Below are 21,551 nucleotides of genomic sequence, written 5' to 3'. Positions count from 1 at the left end.
TGACGGAATAGACTCTAAAACAATAATAACACTAAGCGAACAACTACTTACTCCACTAACATACGTTATTAATCTTAGCCTGAAAGAAGGAATTTTTCCGAGCATCCTAAAAAAGGGTCTGGTTATTCTTATTCATAAATCAGGACCTAAAAATAGTGTAAACAACTTCAGACCCATTACACTATTAAACACGTTGTCAAAAATTCTTGAAAAAGCAATAAAAGAACAGCTGCAACATTATCTGGAAAACATGCAAATACTCTCAGTTAACCAACACGGCTTTAGAAAAAATAGGAATACAGAAAACGCAATTGCCACTGTAACCGAGTTTATTACACATAATTTAGATGCCAAAAAAAAAGTAATTTCAATCTATTTGGACTTATCTAAAGCCTTCGATACAATTTCGCACAAACAACTTTTCAAGAAGCTAAAAAACATTGGCATTAATGGAGTAGAATTGGAATTAATGAAAAGTTTCATGTCTGACAGAACACAACAAGTCAAAATTGACAACAAGACAAGTGAACCACTTTTAATCACGTACGGAGTCCCACAGGGGAGTGTACTTGGCCCACTAATATTCCTCATATACATTAACGAATTATGTGACATTGAAATTGATGGTAAAATCGTGACCTTCGCTGACGATACAGTTCTTCTGTGTCAAGCAGCCACATGGAAAGATTTATTCACAACAGCTGAAAAAAGTTTGTCAATTGTCATAAAATGGCTAAACAGAAATACTCTTACCGTTAACACAGTCAAAACAAAATACATCACACATAGTATAACACAAAGAGGTCAACCTCCTTCTAACTTGAACTTGTTTTTGCATGACTGTAAACAAACATCATCCTATTGCCTATGCGAACACATCGAAAGGGTAAAACAAATAAAATACCTAGGAGTTATTATTGATACACACTTACAATGGACTGAACACATTAATTTTATCAATAATAAACTAAAACGAGTCTTGCACCTAATAAAATCCATCAAAAACATTTTTCCACTAACAATACTCAGATCAATATATTTTGCACTGTGTCAATCCATTGCCACTTATGGAATATTAGCTTGGGGAAGCGCTACAAACATAACAATTGACCCAATTCAAAAAGTTCAGAAGGCAATAATAAAACTCATACTGCAAGTACCATTCTACACAGACTCAAACAAAATTTTCAAAACTCTAGACGTCATGTCAATAAGACAACTTTACGCCAAAACTGCTCTCCTACATCTCATCCATAATAATCTTCATATTACAAATCAACCAAAAGCCATAATAAAAACCAGGTCATCAACAAATAAAACACTGAACATTCCGATAACACACACCACACACGGACAAAGACACTTTCAATACTACGCAACCAAACTTTTTAACAGTATGCCCATTACTTTGAAACAACTAATGACTACAAATACATCTACAAACTTTCTCAAAAAACATATCGTAGCCTGGATAAAAAATCAAGATATTCACTTTATTCAAAAGATTATAATTCCAAACCAAACATAACCAAAATATGATAAATTAAATTAAATATTATACACGTTCTTTAAGAATTATCCAAAAATTACATACACGCACATATATATGTGTGTTTTCATGTTTCAATATGTCTGTGAAAAAAAAAAAAAAAAAAAAAAACTTTCTACCACAACACATAAATACCTGTCACACTTAATCACAAAGACGTAAACACCTCAGCACAGGTTCTCCTAGTGAGGTGTTCACGTAACATACAATATCAACCACACACAGTTTTACCTACATCAACCTATGTTCTTTATTTTTTATACCTATTTTTCTGTACTACAATATAAACCACTGTAAAAAATTGTAAAATGTGTATTCAAGAATAGACATAAATAAATAAATAAATAAACAGACATAGGAATTAATAGACGAGAAGATAATGGCGAGGGGTAAAATCAACTGTTGAAGAACGAAGGGGGTTAAGCTGACTGTGATTCGTCAATAAATCAATCTGACAGTAAATAGGCATCTCGCATTATAATATCACCATTTAGTTCTTAAAAGTAAAATCTGCTTTTGAATGAATAGACATTTTTACATGGGAGCGCAAATTACTCGCCACGTTATGAACTAATTTGCGAAGTCCAAATTCGGCAAAGTAAATTTCTTCTGTTTGCAGAGTCGTAGTTAGTTTCAGAGTATTTAGTTAAGACACTTTTACAAATGTTTCATAATTTACTTACACCAGTAAACAACGATGAGCACACTTGAGAATCGCTACATTGTGATGTGATAGTACCTATATGTTTCTAAAACTGATCCATATAATACGGTGTGAATAAGCTTAAAATAAAGTAAAATAATGCTTACTTATGGAATGTAATACGACAATTGGGTTTATTCTCTTTTTCACATCTATTTTTACAAGTTTTCATATCACAAGTCAACATTTTGCCGTGTTATTTCGTAAAATGAACCGATGATGCCTCGACCATAGTTCGCACAAGAATGATGACGTCACGTTTTCAAATTTCACTTGAGCCATACGCGAGCCCAGCCGGCTCCAATGGAACCGGTATGGGGAGTGGGGATAATACGCTTTTAATCACTTAGGGCAGGTCTACTAATATTCATATGTCTATGACTGCATCTCATCTTGCGTACGGAATAGCAGAACACTGAAACACCACATAACGCATCATAGAACCGACAAATAAAAATAATTGCGCTTCTAGATGCTCTCCAACCAATAAAATGTTATTATCGTCGAAATAAATAACAATTTATTCGGTAAAACTATAGCTCGCTAACAGAAAGAAGGAGAAAGTTATGAAAAAATTAATAGAAAAATTCCGTCGTTTTGTCATTTGGAGCAATCTTATTTTTTACAAACTGGTTTTATTGCAAGTGCATATTATCTGTTCCAACATGAAGTGAAGGTGTGCAGGCCACAAAAGAAACATACAAAAAACAGGAGAAAGGCTTTTCACCTATACTTCTATACCCGTTGCCTAATATTCAGATCAATTAGGTGCACTTTCTGATGTACAGAATAACTTCTTCAGCTCCTGTTACTTCTACATCCGTTTATGTAATAAAAAATGTATTAGATAATGTTAAATAATATTGTGATAGTCACACGTAATATTGAAAGGACGTAGTTATACAATTGGTAAAGAAACAAATTTGCATATAAAGTAAGTGAACGTGTTTTATAATCTTTTTTCGCATTTTTTATTGCATATTAACGTAAAAATATAGTTATAAAAATGCTCAACTCAATACGTACTTTTGTTATGAATGTTTCATATTTTTTAACCAATATGTTATTTTTTCCATTGTTCACCTTCTTAAATTTATATTTCCGCAGGAATGGGGAATGTGGGTATTTTTGATATTTTCAGATGAAAACCCATAGACAGAAATTAAAAACATATTTAAGTCATGTGTTATGTTCATTAACTAGTGCTATGTAGGTTGGTTGGTTTAGGACCAAAATTCTAGTTACTACATAAAAAAATGAACGCGAAACAGTTAACTGGCTATTTAAAATGGTAAACAGAGTGCAACTGACTGTATCGCAGTTTCAGTGTATTCTTCAGTATGCAGATAGAGATGGGCTAAATATAAATTGAGAGGGGAAGTAATCTGAAATAATTTTATGGGAAATCACTTTGGTGATTTTGAGGCCGTTAAAGTTTAATAAAACCCAAAACATTTTTACTATTATTTTATTTAAGACGATATAAAAATACAAAACAAACTTTAACAACAACAGCGACATTCAACAAAATGATAGCAACAACAAACTTGATTATCTTGAACACTTGACATTCATGCATAATGTTGATGGAAATGAAAACGGGCAAAGGTTACCTACTACAAATCCAAATTCTTTCAATATCTGTAGGGGAGGTGCACATTCATAAAGGATGGGGGATGAGGAATGATGAACTTAACTTAATTGTTTATCACAGTGAAGGGGTCGACAAACTTTTAGTGGGCATAGGAAGCCTCCTGCTGTTGGTAGTGCCCTCCCTGCGCCTGGAGTACTTCCTGGTAGCCCTGGAGCGTCTGTTGGCTAGCCGCCAGCTGCTGTTGGCCGTGACCCTCTTGAGGTGCCACCTGCACCACCTGGTAAGACTCCTGGGCGTGGATGTTCCCGGGCTCTGCGTACTGCTGGGCCAGCTGGGACTGCGTGTGTTGAGAGGCCGCGTGCTCGTAGGAGTCCGAGGGACTGTAGCCAGAGTAGCCGCCGGAGTACCCGCCGGCCCCCTGGTCACCCGCGTAGCCTCCTCCGAAGTTGTGTCCCTCGTAGCTCTGACCGCCGCTGGAGTATCCCTGGCCGTGGCCGCTGGACTCCACGGGCACGGGGTAAGGGTGGGGCACCTTGATGATCTGCGGCACGTGCACGGGGTAGGGCTTGTTGACCTGCACTGGGTAGGGCACCCTGTGGGGCACCTTGACGGGGTAGGGCACCGGCACCTTGATGGCCACGGTCTTGGTGATGCGGATGATCTTTGTTGGGATCTGTGGCAGGTCCACATGCTGGCCCAGGTTCTGCAGCTGGGGATGGTAGTCGGGAACAGATATGTGGTTCTGCTGATGGATTCCCGAGGGATGCCCTCTTACGCAACTCAGCGCTGCCACTGACAAAAATGCAAACTATGGAGAAGAAAGAAAAAAAAACATATTAATAAGTACATCATTTTTTTTTAATTTAGATAAATATAGATATTCAAAATGCAGTACAAAACATTGTTTTAATAAAGCTCATGTATACCCATAAAATAGTTGAAAAAAGCAGAGAATAAACAATATTATATAAAAACGGATGGAACCCATACCAGGAACTTCATGTTGTCTTTCTTATAATGTGTCAAAGGACAGCAGTTACGAAACTGATGCCATCTGAGTGGCGCGGTCACCTTATATAGTGACACATTCACCACTATAAAGAGAGTGTTTACTTTCGAGATAGTTGCAGCCTGCCTCTCCAAGTGAGAGACGAGATGGGACGTTATGAATGAAAGCATTCCAGTAGTCGGACATTCCCCAGCCCGGCTATATCGACATCGGCATAACGCATAGTGACACCAACTCCGCTCGCTGGAGCGGAAACTTCCTTCCGAGGAGACCAGAGCACAGAGTCCGCTTGGTCGCATGATGCTGCAACTTCGCCCATGGTCAAAATATTACGTATCTTCAGCTCTAATTACTGTTACGCTCACTGCTAGTTAGTTGCAATAACCGATATTTAACACGTGTCCATTTAAATTGACCGACATGTGGTTGCAATGATTTGATACTATTCAATTTGGTAGACTATCGACAAGCAAACTACTCGCTTAGCTTAGTCGAGAGAGAAGTTTTTAAAATTTTATTTTAATTATTTATTAACCAAGCATACATATAAATAGACATAAATATTTTTTTGAAAAAGAAATGATAGAAGTAGAAAAGAAATGAGAAGGAAGGAGTATAGAAAAGTATAGGCGTGGAGTATGTTGTTCTATTCTGGAAGTTAGTTAGTCTGTAGCTGTAGAAGTTTGTGGTTGAATCTTACATTTATTATATAACTAATTGAAGCCCCCGTCATTACTCGGGCTTTGCACAGAGTTTTTGAAATCAGATGTAGATAGAAATTTTCATCATATTTTGAACCTTAAGTGTGCGAAATTTCATCAGGAAGTATCAACACTCTGCACCAAGATGTGGGAAAAGGGAATAGGGTAGTTTTTATAAATACAGTATAGACAGTGGCCTTGTCTTGTAGTGGAATGTCAGGATTTTATAAATACAGTATAGACAGTGGCCTTGTCTTGTAGTGGAATGTCAGGATTTTATAAATACAGTATAGACAGTGGCCTTGTCTTGTAGTGGAATGTCAGGATTTTATAAATACAGTATAGACAGTGGCCTTGTCTTGTAGTGGAATGTCAGGATTTTATAAATACAGTATAGACAGTGGCCTTGTCTTGTAGTGGAATGTCAGGATTTTATAAATACAGTATAGACAGTGGCCTTGTCTTGTAGTGGAATGTCAGGATTTTATAAATACAGTATAGACAGTGGCCTTGTCTTGTAGTGGAATGTCAGGATTTTATAAATACAGTATAGACAGTGGCCTTGTCTTGTAGTGGAATGTCAGGATTTTATAAATACAGTATAGACAGTGGCCTTGTCTTGTAGTGGAATGTCAGGATTTTATAAATACAGTATAGACAGTGGCCTTGTCTTGTAGTGGAATGTCAGGATTTTTGGCTAAATTGACTTATACTAATATGACAACGACAGATGAAATCGTCATCATTTAGTCAATTTAGTCTTTCTCGTGGATAAAAGTTACCTAAATTGTTTGAAATCAAGTTTTTTTTTAAGAAAGACGTAAATTCTCGGGTTACAAATAACCTAACAATATTTGAAAATATCCTACTACCACCACAGAAAGCGGAAAATGTTGCATGTGTCGTGATGGAAAACTTAGCCAGCTCATTATAGGTTAACATAGAAAACATAATTTTTATAATTATGAAAACATATACAGGGTGTATCGGCACGTACCCGACAAACTTTAACCAGCTATTCCTTAGCATATTTGGAGTAAAAAATCTTATGTGCACTTTGCTGTCCGGTAACGTTTTTTTTTAATAAAAATTTTATTATTCATATTTTCACCACATGTCACCACTGTTTTATCCTTTGACAAAGTTCGAAAACCCATCTGGCAAATATTTTATTCGAATTCCGTTGAATAATGCACGTGTGTACCTATATTGGCGCACGTTTACAGTCACAACGAAATAGCACGGCACCATTCGTCTCATTTTTAACTATTATTATTTAGTGTGTGCGAAAGAGCGAAGACGCTTTTTGACATACTTGCTTATAACAGCTGTTTAACACGAAACGCAATGCCAATGACAGTGATGTAGTGTGGAAATTTTAATTTTTTTTGTTTTTAATTGAAAAAAAAATGCTACCGGACAGCAAAGTGCCCATAACATTTTTTACTCCAAATGTGCTAAGGAATAGCTGGTTAAAGTTTGTCGGGTTAGTGCCGATACACCCTGTATAGGTGAACAGTGAAACTTGTATGGCATAATGTATAGATATACCTACACGTATATAAAGTAATAAAAATAACGTAGTACATAAGTTAGGTTAATTAGCTATGGGAAGCAGGTACGTGTACCTACAATGTAGTTCATATATTGCTTAGGAACAAAATGAGGTACATATAAAATCATATCCATGAATACAAAAAATAACGTAAAACATAGGTTAGTTATGAGAAGCAGGTATTTAATGTAGTTCATATATTGCTTAGTAACAAAGTGAGGTAACTTTTAAATCGTAGCTAAGAGTAAAATAAAATAACGTAATATAAATGTTAGCTATGAGATACAGGTATTTAATCTAGTTCATATATTGCTTAGAAACAAAGTGAGGTAACTATTAAATCATATCTATGATTAAAATATTGGATTTTCATCGTGCATTGTGGATAGCGATTTTGTTCGGTTTTTCGGGAATTTAGGAAGCGAGAACTGTACGCCAGGCGAGGCGTAGGCCATACAAATTTCTATTTAAAAATATATTTTTTTTTAAATGATTAAAAAGAATTGCCACGGCCGAGAATCGAACATCGATCTGCTTGGACGACAATCATGCTGATTACTGACCACCAATGTATTTCATATTTCAATGACGGCGGCGGGTAAATTTTCATTATACCCAATAATGTAACTACCAAAAATATAAGAATTAAAGCGCAGACTCGTGAAAAATCACGGGATATTACGTTTCCAATTTTTAAAAATGCCATATTATGATAATTTTCTGTTAAAATAATATGTGTTATGCTTTATCGCTTGTCTGAATTATTCTTCAAACAACTGTTTCCAATTTAGAAAATAGCAATTAAATTCAAAATAATTCCGAGTTCTAGAGTTTATTGAGCCAGAGTTACGGTTAAATTCTACGCGAAATAAAAAATCCGGCCCTGCACGTTTTGCATCATCTCCGTTTATATTCAAATACGAGACGTAATAATTCACCGACCGTTTCAGAATCGAATCTAACTTCCGTTGGCCTTCGCCGAAGATGGGACTGTCTTCTGAAGTCATATCCATTTGTACATTCGTAGTGATATTAACCATTTAATGACAGTTTTAGTGGAAATTTACTCCTTTTTTAAATACACTATTTGAATTTAACTCTTATTTTGTGAATGCATTGACGCAAATCTTGGAAGTGGAAATGAACCAACGTCCCGACATCTGATTAAGCTGAAACTCGGAAAATATACTCGTTGTCGATAACAATCAGAGATGTGCAAAATGGGTACCCAAAACCATTTGAAATGCAAAATGGAAATGGGTCAAAACTTTTCCATTTGAAAATGCAAAATACCTATTTTCAGAATGCATTGAAAATGGAAAATGGTTTCTCAGGTCAAACAATCAAAATAATTATAGAATTTTTAAACAATTTTGTCATTTAATAATAGACGTCAATGTAGAACCAACATATTATATGATGGTAAATCCAAAAACACCACAACTACAGATTATGAAACCACAAAAAATTTGCGCGGGACTAATGTTGCCAACGTAAAAACATTGAAATTGCTATCTAAAATTTAATATTACAGCGTCATGGCCCCATTTTCAGTATTTGAATCAGTATTTTTTGTAATGGTATCACTCAATTGCCACGGCTCCTACCAGGGAGCAACGTGACAAATGTAAATTATTTCTCATAGCGAGGTTGAGGACCGACTGATATTTGGGGCTTATGAAAAAAAGATGAGTGGAGATAGTAGGAAGAATGTTGCAAAAAAGCATTTAAAATGGAAAATGCATTGAGAAAAGCATTTAAAATGCAAAATGCAAAATTGTTTTTAGAAAAGCATTTAAAATGCAAAATGGAAAATACCCATTTTGCATTTTGCATTTCCATTTGAAATGGATTTATTTGAAATAAAGCACATCTCTGATAACAATGCATTCTATCAACTCGAAAGGTCGCGGGTTCGAACCCGGCGTGCGCAAATAAATTTTATTTGATTAATTTGTGTTATTTCACAATTAATTAATTAAAATAATATATAGTATATTTGCGGCACGTTCCAGAGTGGAAGATACTACCAGTATCGCCCTGGTGTAAGACCACCATTCAGAATTGGAACGTTGCTCCAAATGGCTTTAGCCGTGTTTAGTGACTAGATCTGAATAGCCAGGTACTTCCCCACCTTCCTCTTTCCCTTCCCCACTTACCTTCAGCCTCACAACATCCCCCAATTGGGGATGCCATAGTCTCACTGGCTCCAGACGGGAGCAGTTGGGACTCTTGTGAGGTATTCACTATAAAAAATAACAAAAAAAACTTTGGTGGCAATCACGTAGACACGCAGACAGATATGCATTTCAAAGAAGTAATATAAAAAATTAAGAATGTTTGATTCATTTAGGTAATTCATTTTTCACCATAATTAATAGTTTGATTATTTAATTATTATTCATGACGACAGATGTTACATTAATGTTGTTTTGTAAAAAGATACATACTTGTTCACTCTCTCTCGTGGAAAAACCCAACATACTTCAACTGAAAATAAATTGTTTCGTGAATAGGAGGAGCCTAATTAAATTATTCACCCGGCGAGGAGTTGGTACAACTACTAGTAGTAGTTTGGCAGCGACGAACCAGCCAATATACAATCAAATGTAATATTCAGCTGAAGGCGAGTAGGTAAGTAGTAAGTACCTACTTAGTGGTAAAACATACACAGTAATGCAATAAAGTGTCCCCTCACTTGTTGTCACCGCAATTAGTTGCTTTTATAACCTAATTAGTTAGGTATTAATACTTAGTTATTCGAATGCATCATTTCTACGTTCAAAATTAAATACTCTTAAGCGCGCTCTACACTCGCGGCGCGAACGGCCGCGAAGGCCGCGAAACACGAGTGTGGATCTTGTTCACGCCTTCGCAATCTTCGCATTCGCGCTTCGCGCCATTCCCCGATTTTTGTCGGTTTTTTGGCCCGCGGCAAAGGGTTTGCGGTTAAAGTCTCGAACAAGACTGAAGCTTTGCGAGTGTGGATGGACACAGTTCACGCGCGGATCGCGGCGTATATTCACGGTGTGAATTCACGGCGCGACTTCGCGCGCGAGTGTAGAGCCAGCTTCAGAGGTATGTGTCATTCATAAATAATATTCTGCAGTTGAGAAAATACAAAATCTCGGGAATGCTGGGTATCTGCAGCCTTAGTTCCAGGAGGGATGTCACATTACTCCTGATGACATAAGCTTTTGAATGGTTTAAAAACATATATTTTTTTTTTTAATTATAAGATAATACATTACAAAATGATAACAAAGTAATAATGTATTATTCCCAATGAGTTTATAAAACTCATTTCGGGAAAGACAACATTAGAAAGGACAAAGCAAATAAATAAAATACATTAAAATAAATAAACGCAGATGTTATTATGTAGTACCAGAGAAAGATTGTGTTAGTCATTAATGAAACTGCTAAGGAAATATCTTTTAAGAGCTTTTGTCAATGTTTTTTTGTTAGTTGCCGGAAGTTTTAAATTACTAGGTAATGCGTTATATTGTTTATGTGCAATGTATTGTAAGGAGTTAATTCCAAATTTGGTCGTGTAAGTAGATGATGATAAATGTATTTGATTTTGTGATCGTGTTTTGTGCTGGTGTATGTCAGAATTAAAGACTGGTTTAGTGTTGGTGTGTGAGGAGTGTTGAATTATTTGTAGAATGGCAGTTGTGATGTTATACTTTGGCAGGACTGTAAAAGGAAGTATTTGTGTCTGTGAGTATATATCTTTGACATGTGTATCCCATGGCAGATTATATACAGGGTGTATCGGCACTAACCCGACAAACTTTAACCAGCTATTCCTTAGCACATTTGGAGTAAAAAATGTTATGGGCACTTTGCTGTCCGGTAGCATTTTTTTCAATTGAAAACAAAAAAATTTAAAATTTCCACACTACATCACTGTCATTGGCATTGCGTTTCGTGTTAAACAGCTGTTATAAGCAAGTATGTCAAAAAGCGTCTTCGCTCTTTCGCACACACTAAATAATAATAGTTAAAAATGAGACGAATGGTGCCGTGCTATTTCGTTGTGACTGTAAACGTGCGCCAATATAGGTACACACGTGCATTATTCAACGGAATTCGAATAAAATATTTGCCAGATGGGTTTTCAAACTTTGTCAAAGGATAAAACAGTGGTGACATGTGGTGAAAATATGAATAATAAAATTTTTATTAAAAAAAAACGTTACCGGACAGCAAAGTGCACATAAGATTTTTTACTCCAAATATGCTAAGGAATAGCTGGTTAAAGTTTGTCGGGTACGTGCCGATACACTCTGTATATTACGTACGGCTCTATTTTGAATTACTTGTATTTCGGAACTTTTTTTTTGGTAATGGTTCCCCAGATACTAACTAGATAACTCAGGTGGCAGTGGATCATAGCATAATATGTTGCACGCAGTAAAGATGTGGGGAGCACACCTTGGAGTCGATAAAGTACACCGGTTATTGGGGAAATTTTGGATTTTACATTCTCAACATGGGAGTTCCACGAGAGGTTAGAGTCTATGAGTAACCTCAAATATTTCGTTACTTGAACATGTTGTAGCTTTTCATTTCCAAGAATGATATTCATACCCATGTTATCTTTTTTTCCGAAAGTAAGGTAATGGGTTTTTTTAACATTGAGGCTTAATTTGTTTAATCGAAGCCATTTAGCCAGCTTTGCGAGATCTTTATTCATTAAAGCTTCAAGTTTCAAGCTTCAAGTTCAAATACAAGTCATTCGGGCTAAAATGGGATGTCCTGGAAAAGTTCACACGAGGCCGCCAACACAGGCTGTTTCCAACATCATTTTTATCGGGAATGCTGGGTATATGCAGCCTTAGGGCCCGTTCCCACTTCCGTTTTCAAATCGGAGGCGGGTCCCGTTTTAAAATCGAATGCTCTACGGCCCTGTTCACACCTCCGTTTTAAAATTGGATCCTCCTCTATGAAAACAAATAATTGTCGATTCAACCAAATCATTTTATTTGCTCATTCTTCAGTAGACGGTCGTGCGCAATGGACGACGATGAAGCTCTTGTCATGTGGTACTTATTAAAAAGAAGGAAAAAAAGTGAAAAGAAAATTTTGGGCACATCCAATCATAGCTGAAAGATTTTCTGTAGGAACTTTCCAAGTGTTAATTGGTGAGTTGAGAAGTGATGAACTAAAGTTCTTTAATTATTTTAGAATGTCTATCACTTCCTTTAACCATCTACAACTTAACCAAATACAACCACGCAGCATGCCTGCTTCCTTGCGACTGGGAGCGGGAGGGGAGGGGTCGGGGTGTGGCGGGGGCACTGCCGGAACGACTAGGCGACAAGTGTGAACAGCTCCATACAAAACGATGTGCGAGCGAGTTCCGACACGATTTGAAAACGGACGGGCTGCACTGGTGATCCATCCGACAAAAAATGCCGGATCCGATTAAAAATCGTCTCGGCTCCATAAATCCACTACAGCCGCTAGGGCATCCGAACGGGATCTGTCTCCGATTTTAAAATGGAAGTGGGAACGGGCCCTTAGTTCTAGGAGGGATGTCAGATTACTGCTGATGGCTTATAAGCTTCTGAACAGTTTGAACATTTTTTGAACACCTGTGGTGTGCCAGGACATTCCAAGCTCAATTTAATTCCAAAATCAAACGTTAAGTGTCCACTAATTTTTTTTTTGTCGCATTAAATAAGTATATGATAACAATTCTTCCAGATTTCGGTAGTTTATACAACTGTTGTTACTAATAATATTATTTTGTACAAGAAACCTGTAAATAAATAATGCTAAAAATAAAATTATTCATTATGACGTAAAATTTTTGACATTTCTTACGAAATTAATTTTCATCACTTTTCTTGGGTGAAATATGATAAAAATTACATCTTTTTTTTTTTTTTTTTAAAAAGAAAGACAAACATTCCCGGGTTACGAATAACCCAACAATGTTTGAAAATCTCCTACTACCACCACAGAAAGCCGAAAATGTTGCTTGTGTTGTGATGGAGGACTTAGCCAGCCGAGGAATCGAACACGCGACGCTCGGGTGAGACCCAAGCGCTATGCCCACTCAACCACTGACCGGTCAATCAAAAGGTCAAAATCAAAACATCAAAAGGTAAATATTCGGAATCGCTGGACAAGGGTTATATGAAATATTTATATGTAAAACCTTCTGATTTACCTTAATTTACTATAAAAGGAATCTGACTGCATTTGGGATATTTTTAATTTTAGCATTTTAATTTTTAATTACGTAAATCGAAAATTCACTTTCGTTGTATGGAATGACAGCTGGAATTGGCTGGAATGGTTTCTGTTGATAAAATTTTCTTTTGTTTGTATTCCTGATACGAGTAGCTAGAATTTGAATCATTTCAGAATGCACATTCTAGTTAGGTACTGTTTTGGCCAAACTCGAAAAATAAAATATTTTTATGTTACTTAAAAAACTTAAATTATTTATATTTAGGTATTATTATAATTATTGTTTTATTTAACCTAAACTATAGTAACCTAACCTATAATAATCAAACCTAAACTAAACTAACCTATATCCTAACCTAACCCAAAATAATCCAACCTAACCTAACCTATAATAATCCAACCTTACCTAACCTAACCTATATCCTAATAATAATCGAACCTAACCTATAATAATCGAACCTAACCTACAATTATCCAACCTAACCTCACCTAAATCCTAATAATAAACCGACCTAACCTATAATAATCCAACCTAACCTAACCTATAATAATCCAACCTAACCTAACCTACAATAATCCAACCTAAACTAACCTAACCTATGTCCTAATAATAATCCAACCTAACCTATAATAATCCAACCTAACCTAACCTAAAATAATCCAACCTTACCTAACCTAACCTATAATAATCCAACCTAACCTAACCTATAATAATCCAACCTAACTTAACGCCTGCTCGCGTCCCCTTTAGAGTTATATCCCAGTTTTCAAGTAGTTTGTGGGCTACGCTAGGTTTGTATAGACTGGTTTGTGATTTCATTCTACCTAATCCAACCTAACCTATATCCTAATAATAATCCAACCTAACCTATAATAATCGAACCTAACCTACAATATTCTAACCTAACCTATAATAATCCAACCTAACCTATATCCTAATAATAATCATACCTAACCTATAATAATCCAACCTTACCTATAATATCCAATCTATCCTAACCTAAATCCTAATAATAAACCAACCTAACCTAAAATTATCCAACCTAACCTATAATAACATCACCTTTTTTAATTTTTCTATTTTATAAAACATACCTAAATATCTTTATTTTATTTTTCGAGTTTGGCTAAAATAGTACCTACCTAGTATTTGCACATGGTAAAAAATATAGCCACTCGTATCAGGAATACAGACAAAAGAAAATTTTATCAACAGAAACCATTCCAGCTGTCATCCCATACAACGAGAGTGAATTTTCGATTTACGTAATTAAAAATTAAAATGCTAAAATTAAAAATATCCCAAATGCAGTCAGATTCCTTTTATAGTAAATTAAGGTAAATCAGAAGGTTTTGTATATAAATATTTCATATAACCCTTGTCCAGCGATTCCGAATAATTACCAAAAATAATGAAAGAAGACGCTTTGACACTAAAAACGCGGCACATATTTCGTTGGCATTCCACAGGAAAATTCTTTGTAAAAAATCTGAAAAGCTAGAAGTCATTCCGGTATTTGCTGCGTAAAGAACGAGAATAGCCCAAGCGATTGTGACCTTGTTCTTCATACAATTCCTTATACATAAGGGTCAAAATCGCAAATAATATATATATATTTTTTAAATTCGTAGATAATGTAAGGCACTCAAATAACAACAATACCAGACATTCAGGCTAAAATGGGATATCCCGGATAATTTCACACGAGGCCGCCAAAACAGGCTTCTGAAACCTCCAGGCGCAGAATTAACTTACCAATACTGATGCCCCTGGGAAGACTTACTGGGATAATTAAGTGTCCAACAACTTTAAGCACCAAGTATCTTTTTACTTTTAATTATATGTACCTAGATGTAACCCTTTTTTCATACATCTATTATAACTATACTTTTTAAATCGTTTTTGCAAATGTATTGGTTTTTGTACTGCTTTTGCAAAGTAAAATAAATATTCTTGAGGGCCCGGCTGTGAAGAGCAAGGAAATGCAGAACGGGGCAATAGGAACAAAGACAATAATAATAACAAATGTATATTCTTAACAATAATTTATTCTGCATCTTGATAATTGATCGACACCAAAATATATAAAATATATCTATAAATATGAATGTTCCATGATGTCTATAATATTATTTCAATCCACAATCTTTGGATATAAATAAAAGAAAGGAGTAAAGGATAATTTGGAATGTTTTAAGATTCTATTTCCTATTATGTATTTATTCACACTTGTTCTTGACTGTATATATAATCTGATTAGTTTGGTGAATCAGACACAAGGCACTTATGAATACTGCGTTGGCTCTGAAAAAAATAACAATTCAATAAATTAGTTACATATTATCGGTAAACTCTTCAGCCTTTAAAATTTCATGGAATTTCAGAATGATTCCCAAGAATTTTGAATGTGATATTTTTCATATTTTTGAAGTTGTCGTAAAAACGAATACCATTTTACAAACTAGATAAAGTTATCTTTGAGTTTATTGTTTTTGAAATAGACATTGATATTTCTAAATACAGTCAAACTTGGTTATAACGATAGCTATAAGGAGCAATCATACAACAATATTTTAGTTCGGGCTAATCTTCATATAATTGTTGGTTGTTATAACGGGGTTGATTCACTGATATACCATGCAAATAATTTTGTCAACACAATTTCTGGATACTTGAACTAATTGAGTTTGAAAAAAAACGAATATTTGCTTTAGATTTTATAATTTGTTAGCTGCCCGGCGCACAAGGGCGACTAGCGGGACTTTCCTATCCCGTTAGGGACGGATTCATTATGTTTATGCCACTAGCTGTGTAAGATTGTTGGCTAGGCTATCCATCGGGCGCTATGTAAAATTGTCATAAAATCTGCAAAAGTCATGAGAAATTTGAGCTTTGCAAATTTGTTCCCTTTTTACGTGTTCTTTTGTATTGCAACTCAACGTCAATTTTGTTTTAAAAACCAATAAATATGTTAATGAAGGTACCTGGTTACGAGTGCCTACATCCCTGCAAGGGGTGAATTTATGATAGAAACACTTTTTCAGAAGAGGGGCCACTTTGCCAATTTAACAACCAGCGACCTATAAGTGCACTTTTTTGTTTTCGTAGAGGAGGAGGGGTTTGACAGCGAAATTCAAGATTTATGGTTTCTGTTGATTTTTTAGAATTTGGTGTACGCAGTACGCACACCAGTTCTTCAAATTTAGTTCCATTTAGAAAATGCATCGTAATTAACTATCCCGCAGCCAAGTGGGGGAGTAGGTAGTACCCAAAATTACTATCCTCCTTATATTAGCTTAGATACTAGACATATCATTTTAGTATTTTACGTATTCCTGCGCAAATGCATAAGTTACCATTAATAATTGACTAAATAATTGGGATTTCTATAGTTTAAAAGCCCATAAGACAGAAAAATCATGGGGTCGTCTGAAGACCCACTTTGTTACAGACATTTTGTTTGGCATGTCAAGAGTTAACCAAAACTCTATAAAAAAAATGTTCTCAGCCAGGGTTTTCAAGAATACCCCAAAAATTTTGATTTTTCTCTGTAGTGAAGTGTGCCGTGTGAAATTGACATGCGGGCGGGAAGAATTGGGCCGCGGGTTGTGAATCACTGGTTTGTGACAAGTAAAATTTTACAGCCGAAAACCATAACAATCCGGCAAGCTAGTTATTTATGACACGTGAGATTTTACAAGTTGTGAATGACATACTAGTACTAACACCTTGACAAAAATGTATTATCGGTCTTTTTTATGAAATACAATTTTATTTTTGAGAAATTCTTGTAGATGTCAGCATCGTGATAGTTCTACGAATGTCCAAGTGAGCAAGAAATACATTTATGACGAAAGAGAGCTGGAATATCGGCCGTCAAAGTTTCCGTATCAACTGTTGATACAGCCGCGTGTGAGTATAGACTTTTTGCCGTAACAACAGTTGATACGGCCGCGTGCAAAGAGTTAACTAGATAATAACATTCATTAATAGTTAATAGTTTTCACATACTGTCCCTCCTTGAAATATTCCTTGAGGGTGTTGGAGAAGCGCTTAGAATATTTGACAAACTCCCTCTTGCGCTGCTCCAACGCTTGCTTGCCCACTCCCGGAGTAAATGTGGACACTTCATTTACTGCGTCTAATAACTTCTTGATAGCTGATGCTATTTCTCTGGAAGAATTAATAAATTGTTTAGGTTTACACTCAAAAGTTTGTTTAAAGAAGATTAAATTAGTAATTTAAAATAAAACAATAACTCTAGCAAACACAGCTTTGATTTTTACCGGGTTTTGCTACTTCAGGGCTGTATAATACTGTATTTAAAACTAAAATCTACAAATAACATGTGTTATCAATATATTAAGGTTAAACGCGACGTTCATTATAATATACATGTTCATAGATGGCGTTAATTTAATTATTTTATTAAAATATGCTTTTTGCAAGTTATGCTTTACAATATTAAGACGAATTTTTTGTTTGCGCCCGAAAAACTAAATTCTTTCCAGAGAGGCATACAAATACAATATTGGATTGAGTCATGGATACAAAAAAGTGTATTTATTAAATTAATTAATTTAATGCCATCTATGAACACGTAGATTATAACGAATGTCGTGTTTAACCTCAAGCTTACACACAGTGGTAGAGGTAGTAATAGTAGGTAGGAGGTTTGGAAGAGGTTCTTTGTCGATAGAGAACAACCTAAGTATGTATTGGGCTTTTATTTAGGTTGATTTCATTGTTATGACTTTGTTATATTATTATGTTTACTAAGTTATTGTTTTATTTTATATTATAGTATAACATCACAAAGCATCGGCTTCAAATGAACTAATATTAAATTAGTAAGTTAATACTTGAAAGATGAGAAAACCGTACTTCAAACTCACTTTATAGTTTCCAAAAATGTCTTCCTATCGGTAATTTCATCCGGAATGCGACTCAGGATCTTTTTTAATGAGGCAGACTTTTTGTTCAACTCTTGGAATGCGTCTTCTGATCTATTTAACCGGAGCTCAATGGCTGAAAAAAAAAAGTTGTATAGAATTCGGTATATAAATTAAATAAATGACATAAAACAGATTAATTGGATCCTTTAGATCTGTTAGCCCATTGATCACCCACAAGGACACTTAACAAATTAATAAAATCTGGTGAAATGTAATGTTTAATCATTGCATAAGATAACACTAATAAATCTAAACGAAACATGAAACAGTACAAGACACAGAAAATAAAAAAGGTGACAAGGTATAACCTTCAAAAGTTATTCCAATACAATTAGAAATACATGTGTTTATTGCAAACTAACCATCAGCCTCTGTAATGCTCCCCTGCAGGCGGAGAATGCTCTCGTTCATGTTGACGGACATGTCTGCGCGCCTCAGGATGCCCAGCACCAGGTCGTGACTGAGGCCTGGAATGGTGGCCTCGGCGCGCGCCAGGGCCGTGCGCAGCGTCTGCGAGGCGCCCACATCGAATCTCTCTAACTGTCGTATGAACACACAAAAAAACAAATAGGAACTTCATATCACACCGAGGGAAAAATACTTCTTAATACTATTACTGTATATTAAAAATATGAGAGCTTTGTATGAAGGTGCGATGCACTATACATCAGCTTATTTCATAAAAAGTGAATAAATCCACTATTAAAAATGTGTGGTAACTATTTACTTAACCACCGCACTTTTAATAGGCACAGATTATGGAAATTACACTTCTTTTCAACATAATTACTACAAGAAACAACTATTTAAGTCAGAGGAGATGGTAACAGATGCATTAAAGTCCCATTTTTCTTCAATTTAAATTGAAAAATTTCCCCCATAAAACGATCTTGTACCATCATTTTGGATTTTTTTGTATGGAGTCATGTTTGTGAAAGGTTTCGTTTCAATGCAAACTAACAAAAACCAAAGAACCTAATAATCTGTTTTGTGCATGCCGCCCGACGTAAATAGTTGTATCTTTGGTAAATATACAGGAAAGTGGGACACAGTTAATAGGCACATTTTATTGTTATCTAACTGATACAAAGTGATGTCCAACTATTCTGTATATTTAACAAAAGTGTTAAACATTTCAATAGCCGCTATTAATAATAACAATATTTGGATGATTTGTATAGCTACGTTTTTGTGCAAAATCACCACAAGGGCGCTAGTGACTAATCTTAAGGCCGTTAGCGGTTGGTTCGTTCCTTTCCGATGAAATGTGGTTCGGCTTGCAAGTGTACACGCTTCTGGTGTTATATATTTCGGATTTTTATTTCATGGCCTTGGTAAAGAATAATAACTATAGATGTCACATTAGTCCATTGAAGTTGTTTGAATAATGTTTCGTAGACATTAATAACTTTGTGTTTAAAACAGCCAGAGGTAAATATACAGAAAACAGGGAAACTCTTATTTTAAAAACACTTTGTATCATTTAGATAATAATGAGAAGAGAGTATTTCAGTTTCCGGAAATGGACAATAATGAAGGGTAGTGTGTAATTTGACGTCTTTTCTTCACGCCATGTTTTGGATTAAACCCAAAATAAGAACCAATCTAGGATCATAGGTTCATATTTTAGCTTAAATAAGAAAAAAAACTAACCTTCAAACATATTTGTAAACATCAATAACAATGACCGCCAAGTGAGCAATAGATTTTAATTTTAATGAAATAACTATTAACCCCTCTGGCTAATTGGTTTGGTTTTGCGAATAAAAAGCTATTACCCGTGTAGTCAATTTGCTCACTTTTTGAACAGCTCATATGGTCTCCATTACTGCGGTAGTGCGAACTATGATGTAAACGATGTTATAAAAAGAAAACACTACACCTTAAATTCAAATTTAGAAGATAACTTCAGAAGAATTCAAATGTGCACCTCTATGTAATAGAAGGTTCCAACCACATTATGAGAAACATTTATGAAACTGTAATTTTTTTTTTAAATGAAAAAATAAAAAAGTTAGGTGACGGAAATGTTTATACATTTGTGTAAACCAAAATGTGGGTTTTATTCCTTATTTTTGTTGTGTTGATGAAAAAACGTAAGGTGAGCCATTAAGAAATTTAATAATTTGAAAATTATATGTTTATTTTTGAAAATAATAAATATGAAAGCCTATTTCAATAACAGTTTTTGGTTTTCGGATACATTGAGAAATACACTATTTATTACAAAGTGGAAGTACACTCTCCGACCTTCTGACAGATTCTTTAACAAATATAATGGTCAATATGGCAGAGGGGTTAATCTTCAGAAATTGAAATACTTAATTTTCATTATTTTCACTATCCAACTATCACAAAGTGTGGTTTTTTCATAAAATAGTGTGTACTAAGCGTATTCCTATTTTCTGTATATTTACCCAGCCAGCCAGTAGCAAGGAAAGACGAAATACGTGTAGGTATATTTGTTGATAAGACTATTTACAGCATTCCAAGAGAACAGAATGAATGGAATGTTATCAGGCTATCTATTTTATACAATGAAGTGATAAAAAATAAGATTATTTTGGGTTATAACCATAAACACTACATTTTAAATTCATTTGAACAAGGTTTTCTTGAAAGCTGCTGCTGATGGATAAGTGATGGGTGTGGTTTATTCTTTTTGGAGAACATATTTTGGTACAAATATGGCAAAGAAGATAACGTAGAAGGAATCACCTTTAATAAAAACAACTTATAAATTTGTCTTTGGTTTTTACGCCTTTCTGTATTTACCAGGTGCTGCAGTCAGTAATAGATTCTTTAGAATATGGTACAAATACTACAAATCATGACACGAATAAGTTTGACACTAACCTGTGTAAGGACTGGGCGTATCAATACTGGAAGAACAAGTGAGGTTACAGGAGTTTCATCTCCCATTGTCATCCTTAACAAATTAGATTAGAACAATATATCAACGAAACAACGATTAAAAATCTTATTGGGTTCAAAATATAAGTAAATATGTAAATATATATTAGGACCGCGAAGATCTGTCACAAAGTAAAATAAAATGCATAGAAATTTTCTATGACGCTTTTATAGACAACTTATTAGTTATTATGGCATAGATAATATATATACCCGTAAATAAACCAATCACATATATATACCCATAAATCATACCACTCATTAGAATAAATATACCTATCACGATATATCGAGCCATAATCGGCAGAACAGCGTAAGCGACGTTTTTTGTCAAATTACGATTTTTAACGAAAGCCGTTCAATT

The 21,551-nt window shown here is 35.0% G+C and overlaps 1 protein-coding gene across 1 annotated transcript; it reads right to left on the bottom strand.

The window, feature by feature from the left end:
• Positions 1-15,349: 15,349 nt before the first annotated feature.
• Ccm3 (programmed cell death protein 10 Ccm3) lies at positions 15,350-21,340 on the bottom strand. The gene is made up of 5 exons (XM_089630987.1): positions 21,131-21,340; positions 18,637-18,814; positions 18,215-18,347; positions 17,331-17,492; positions 15,350-15,623 (listed from the first exon to the last, which is right to left on the bottom strand). Exons 1-5 carry the CDS (start codon positions 21,200-21,202, stop codon positions 15,539-15,541), a joined length of 630 nt encoding a protein of 209 aa, XP_089487113.1. The 5' UTR covers positions 21,203-21,340; the 3' UTR covers positions 15,350-15,538.
• Positions 21,341-21,551: the final 211 nt, after the last annotated feature.

This window comes from Hesperophylax consimilis, chromosome 4 (assembly GCF_061612785.1).
Source record: "Hesperophylax consimilis isolate HC1 chromosome 4, BYU_Hcon_1.0, whole genome shotgun sequence".
NCBI classification, from domain to species: domain Eukaryota; kingdom Metazoa; phylum Arthropoda; class Insecta; order Trichoptera; family Limnephilidae; genus Hesperophylax; species Hesperophylax consimilis.
Note: the sequence above shows the minus strand (reverse complement) of the source record. Positions and strands in the feature narration are given on the sequence as shown.